We start from the raw sequence: 6,000 nt of genomic DNA, 5'->3' as shown, positions 1-6,000 counted from the left end.
TAAGACATTTTCGTACAGGCAGGTGTCCACAGGCCAGTTTGGAGAGGTCTGACAGGGACGGTTGAAGACCAATTCCACGAGTCTTTCTGTTGCAAACAATCATTTCAAAGGCCTGGTTTTGCCTTTAGAACTGCTAAAACATGTTTATTGTTAAAACGAAGACAAAAGTTCTCCAGCACTGAGGAACTCTGATTTACAGCTCCAGGTCTAGGATCCCAGTTTTAGAAGTACTGCTTTAGGGCACAGCTGAAACATGCCGATCCTGGGAAATGCTCTTGCATCTCTTGCATCTCTCCGGGGTAATAACCTTTTCTCTTTTCTGAGTTACTTAGTACCTAATCACTTTCTGCCTTGTAGTAACTAATAATTTTTGTTATTAAGAAAAACCGTAAGCTCTTTGAAAGCATGGATCATACTTTAATCATTTTTTTAAACTCCACTGACCCTCAGCAAACACTGGCTGTAAGTAAGACCTGTATTTCATCTTATTCTGTAGTCCGAATTTCAAAAAAACCATCTCATTCTTTTATGGTACATACAATTATTGAAATAGCTCTATTACAACAAAAAATTTAGAGGTTGTCTTAAAACATTAGAAGAAGTCCAAGTTGATGAAACTCAGTATTTCAAGTGCCACAAGGCATGTTTCCTGTGTTACTGTCAATAGGGACAATTAAAAAAAAAACAGTAGGTAAATAATAAAGAATTCCTGGGTAAAGAGTAAAAAACAAAAAACAAAAAACAAAAAACAAACAAAAAACCCCTAAATCAAGGCTGGTAGGGGAGGCCCCATATATACTTAGTCTTAAAGGTTATTATGTCCCCGATTCAACTTGTATTTCAGGTGGTCCTCAGTTTTTAACTAGTGTATTTGAGGAAACTGTTTTCCTTCGATACCTAGGATTCATTACTTCAGGCGTGATGGGGCTTGTTCTAACTTAGGACTCCGTCCCTTGTGCAGTATTTGGACAAGTGTGAGACAATATAAAGTGAAAGGAAAGAGACAGGTAGGGTTGTGGGGACCCATTCTAGGTCACCCGAGCAAGCTGAAGTTCGTTTCTTCATTAAAAGAATCCCACTACTACATTTTGGTTTGCTAAGGACCCTTTTACCTGAGACGGATAGTCTACAGCCATCAGGAAACATGGCTTGGGAATGTATTTCTTTGAGTAATACCAGTTATTTCTGGGACTAACATGGGACACAAACTGTTCGTCCAGCCTCCCCCAACCCCAGGCCATTTTAGGGCCGTTAGAAAAACGGTGGCTTGTTCCCTTTTTGGGAGGTCCTCCAACGAGAAGGTTCCCAGTCGGCTTGGGGTCAAGCCTTCACCCCAGGCTGCTCCCCGTGGCCGAGAGACCAGTACGAGGAAGGTCAGCCCCCGTCCTCACACCCCGGCGCGGAGCGACTCGCGGAGATTAGTCCCGGGTCATAAACAACCTCTCACTTCCCTTCCCCCGCCCCCGGCCCGCCTACGCAGGGGCGGCCCTCCAAGGCCCAGGCAAGTCCTCCGCCGACCGCGGGCGTGCCTCCTTCCCCTAACGGGGTGTTTGATCCGTAACTGATCGCCTCCTTACTCGCCCCGCTGGGGAAGGGGTCTACTACAGCGACCTCGGAAGGGAAGGTGAGGCTAGCGTCCACTTCCCTTCCCCGACCCCGTCACCTCCAACAGCCAAGGAGAGTCCCCCAGCACTGTCGCGCAGACTCACAGCCGCAGCCTGCGCGCGCCTACGCGGTTACGGCCCCCACCCCGCGATCCTTCCGCGGCCAGTCCGCGGCCTGTCCCCGCCCCTTGCCGAAGCCCGCCTCCGCGTCTGCCGACCGCGCTGCCTAACCCTCGTGCTCGCTCCCGCGCGCTCCCGACTCCCCGCCTTCACGCGTGCTCACTAACAGTTCCCGGAGCCGGCCTACAAGCTTCTCCCTCACCCTGAGCTGTTTGAATATGCTAATGAAAGACTAGGGAATAGCCAATGGAATGGCGGAGCGGTGCGTCACGTGGCACGAGGACGTGTCAGGGGGCGGTGCCTCTGCAGCCCCAGCCCGAGTTAAAACCGGAGTGTGAGAGAGAAAAGCGCTTCAGTAGCGAGAGGGGCTGAGAAAGTGGTGACACTGCTGGGGTGCGGAGGGAGTCCCTGAAACTTCTCCCAACAGCCCCAGGGCCAATCTCCCTTTAGCCCACTCCCCTCTTCGTCAGCTCCCCGGTCCCCACTCCCTGCATCGGGGGTGGGGTGGGGAGCCAGGCCCGTCTCCCGCTGGGACACACACAGGGACCGGGAGCGGGGACGGGACCCCCGAGGCGGGGGGGACGGACCGACCGACAGACGGCCGGGCGCCCGCCCCAGCGGGCAAGCAGGCAGGAGGCGGAGACGGGGGTACGACGGGGAGGACTGGGTCTGGGAGTTTCCTCTCAACTATCGGGGGAGAAACTCCCCGCAGCCGGAGGAAAGACCCAGACGGTGTTTTCCACTCGGGGACCGCGCTTCCCCCGCCCCGCGTAGCGGCGGTCGCTGCCACCGGCGCCTCCACCTCTACCATCTCCTCTTTCTCTTCCACCTCGGGCCCCGGTGTCCCCGGCCAGCACTATGCCCATCTTACTGTTCCTGATAGACACGTCTGCCTCTATGAACCAGCGCAGCCATCTGGGCACCACCTACCTGGACACGGCCAAAGGCGCGGTAGAGACCTTCATGAAGGTACCGACTGACCGAGCCCGGGCGGCGATCCCGACCAGGCAGCCCACGGGCGGCAGGGGTGGCAGGGAGCGTGGCCGGGGGCGGCGAGGCGGAGGTGTCGGGGACCTGACTGCGGGAGCTGCTGGGCTCGGGGACCCCCTCCCCCACCGCGCGGGCGGGCGGGCGCTGCGAGCCGTGCTCGGCCGGGGCCCGGGCTTCGGCCCCAGGCGGTGTGTAGGAGCCGATCTGTGTGTGTGTGGCGGCGTGGAGGGGTGGCCGCTGCGTGTGCGGTACTGGGGGGGGGGCTGCGGGGCCGCTGGGCGCCCCTTCTCCGCCTTGTAACCTCGCCTCTGCTTCCCTCTCGCTGGCCCTGTTCTTCCTCCCGTCCCCCACCCGCTCTCCCGCAGCTCCGAGCCCGGGATCCTGCCAGCAGAGGAGACAGGTATATGCTGGTCACTTTCGAAGAGCCTCCCTATGCTATCAAGGTAACAGCCCTCGCCCTCCCCCTTCCCTTCCCTGTTCCTTCCTCGCTGCCCTCCCCACCCCCCATTCACCCTTCATTATGCTCCCCTCCCCCACCCGCTGTGCTCTAGGCGCTGAGGTCCTTTCCCCCACGGACTCCCACCCCCTCCCCCGCCCCGAAGCGTCCCGGCGCGGCGCGGAGTCGCAGGGCCACCGCCATCCCCTCCCCAGCCCGGCCCGGCGGCGGCGGCGCTGCGATCAACATGGCCGACATTTCCCCTCCGCGGCGGGAGCGGCAGCAATGAACTGTGGGGGATATTTATTCAAGTTAGCCCGAGTGACAGCGGGCCCGGCCGCCACCAGCCGAGCCGAGCCCGGGCTGGGCTGGCGTTAAAGGGGAATCGGCCCGAGGCTGGCGAGCCGGCGGCCGGGCCCGGGGGCTGTGGGGCTTGGGCTTCAGGTTCTCCCCGAGAGGCCGTGGTCGGCAGGGCAGCTGTCGGTTAACTTCGGAAGTCCTGCTCACGTCTGTTTTCCACGAGCACTTTGCATCCCCACCTTTTGGGTATTAGGTCAGGAAGTCAGTTTCCCAGGGAAGTTATCGAGCAGTTAGGCTGTCTAAAGCTGCAGGTTTATTCTTGGCCCCCTTTGGAAGAGTTTCTTAAGCGGTGGTAAGGTATTGATTGACAGGTTGATCACACCATAGTGGGAAGTGAAGCAGCCCCTTGAGGAACCACGGATTGTAAAGGTTGTCCGTGTATACATGGCTTTAAAATGAGGGGGAAAATCTTACGTTTTTCTTTTTAGGCCGGATGGAAAGAAAACCATGCAACGTTTATGAATGAACTGAAAAACCTGCAGGCAGAAGGACTTACGACTCTTGGCCAATCCCTAAGGACAGCTTTTGATTTGTTAAATTTAAATAGATTAGTAACTGGCATAGACAACTATGGGCAGGTAGGTTGAATATTAAGGTGGAAAAAAGTTGATTTTTCTTTTTGTGGAAAAACCCAGTCCAGTCCAAAAACTATATAACATGAAATACAAGTATAAAACATTTCAGAGTAAAGTAAGACATGCACAAAACATGAAAGTGAAACTCTGACCATACAGTATATGGTTTTATGGCCCTTTTTCCTTCTTAAAATGTACTTGTATTCAGAATTAGAAACTGAGTTCTTTGCTATAATGTTGACATGAATTTGGTTTTAATACCTAGCACTCGTCACACAAAAGGGTAAAACTCACCACACTCAAATTTCTGATTATTTATAGGCAGTTCGTCTGCAGTACTTTACTAGTTAAATAGTAGTCTTCATTTCTATATTAGTAAAAATGTTAGAGGAAATCCTTCTGTTTGTTGTATCAGGGTTTAATTTAACGTAACCATATTGTAAGGCGAGGCTTTCATTGGAGTGCAGTAACTGGCCAAATAACTGAATGTCTCAGCTTTTTTGAAGCTTACACAACATGTAACTGTGTAGCAGGAATTCTGAATTTGTTCCTGAATTAAATGTCAGGTCCGGTTTGTTTTATTTACTTCTAAAACCTTGGAAGAGGCTGTTCCTTACTCCTTTACCTCCCACCTTTCCCCCTCCTCCATCCACTGCACTTACTTTTATCTGTTTGAAGGTGAGACAAAAAAGCTTTAAATCACATGGTGGTTCACTGGGGAAGAAAGGGTAAGGTAGTCTGTTACAACTTCCTGAGACTGCAGGCCTGGAAAATAAAAGATGTTTGTGTAATGTTACACATAGAAGACAGTTAAGCCAAAAGTTTAATTTTTATGCTGTAGTGTGAAGCACTCATCACAATGATACATTTAGGTATACATTTTATTCTTTTTGCAAGTTTCACGAGCCACTGTTTTAATGAGTTTCACAAATTTCAGTGGGGAGTAATCTCCTTAGTACAACTTGTAGTTGATTCATATAAAAAGAAATTGAATTGTTCCTTTGTTCCTTTGGTTTAGAAATGTGTGTACTTCTTAGGGGAAATTTGACCATAGAACATTTAAAGTAGTTACAATTCAGAGTCACTTTGTTTCTGTTTTTATCTAATTGTACTTCCATTGTTTAATTAGGTAAACTTGGCACATTAATCTTTTTGTCTCCCCCCTCTGTGTTACTTTATTTTGCAAGTCAGTAATTTAGGCAAATTTGCCATGAATTTTTCAGTTTGCTTCTGTAAAATAATGGATTTTTTCCCTTTCATAGTCCTTCATCATACGTAGTACTATAGTCTTTCATTGATTATGGTTTTGATCTACATTTCTTTAGGCTCAAAAAATTTGAAATGTGTCATTATTTGGTACATTAGTTGGGGTTAGGGTCCTTTTTTGGTTGTCAGGTTGTCAATATATGGCAGGACTAATGATTTCCTATTTCTCTGCATCACATTTCATACGTAAGAAAGGCAGATAGACACATTCACTTCCTACAAGCTAATTAAAAATATTTCTTAGGATGCTTTCTTAGAAAAACTGATTATTGTGGAGAGGCTGAGGACATTTGTCATTTACACCTGTATTTTCCTTTTCCCAGTTGCCATCTTCCACTGGAAGTCTTTTAAGTTCTTGCTGATAAAACTTACAGAAAGTTTGAGGTGGAAGGTGGTCCTGCTGTGCTGTTACCACTTTGAACAAGAGAAGAGCCTGGAGATTAGGAGGCCTTTTGCATTTTAGGATTTATTAATTGAAGAATGGGGAGGGCAATACCTCTCAGCCCTTCTGATGAATAAGCAAGGAGGCCAGGAGTAATATTAATGCTGAAGTCCTGAATTGGTACATAAAAAACGACACTAGCATTAAACTAATTTAGGAAGCCACAGTGTCCAAATTAAAATGATTGAGTAAAGTATTTAGTGAGAA

The 6,000-nt window shown here is 49.9% G+C and overlaps 1 protein-coding gene across 2 annotated transcripts in view; it reads left to right on the top strand.

Annotated features, from left to right (window-relative positions):
- Positions 1–1,507: 1,507 nt before the first annotated feature.
- Positions 1,508–6,000, top strand: part of INTS6 (integrator complex subunit 6) — a 74,060-nt gene continuing 69,567 nt past the window's right edge. The window contains exons 1-4 of one of the 2 annotated variants that reach the window (XM_037132497.2): positions 1,508–1,624; positions 2,579–2,693; positions 3,080–3,157; positions 3,939–4,088. In XM_037132497.2, the coding sequence (XP_036988392.1) occupies positions 2,583–2,693; positions 3,080–3,157; positions 3,939–4,088 (339 nt within the window). In that variant the 5' untranslated portion in view covers positions 1,508–1,624; positions 2,579–2,582. Of the gene's footprint in view, positions 1,625–2,578; positions 2,694–2,841; positions 2,903–3,079; positions 3,158–3,938; positions 4,089–6,000 lie in introns of those variants that run through there. The other variant, XM_037132498.2, reaches the window with a different exon arrangement.

Source organism: Artibeus jamaicensis, unplaced genomic scaffold (genome assembly GCF_021234435.1).
Source record: "Artibeus jamaicensis isolate MK-2021 breed Jamaican fruit bat unplaced genomic scaffold, CSHL_Jam_final contig_415, whole genome shotgun sequence".
NCBI classification, from domain to species: domain Eukaryota; kingdom Metazoa; phylum Chordata; class Mammalia; order Chiroptera; family Phyllostomidae; genus Artibeus; species Artibeus jamaicensis.
Note: the sequence above shows the minus strand (reverse complement) of the source record. Positions and strands in the feature narration are given on the sequence as shown.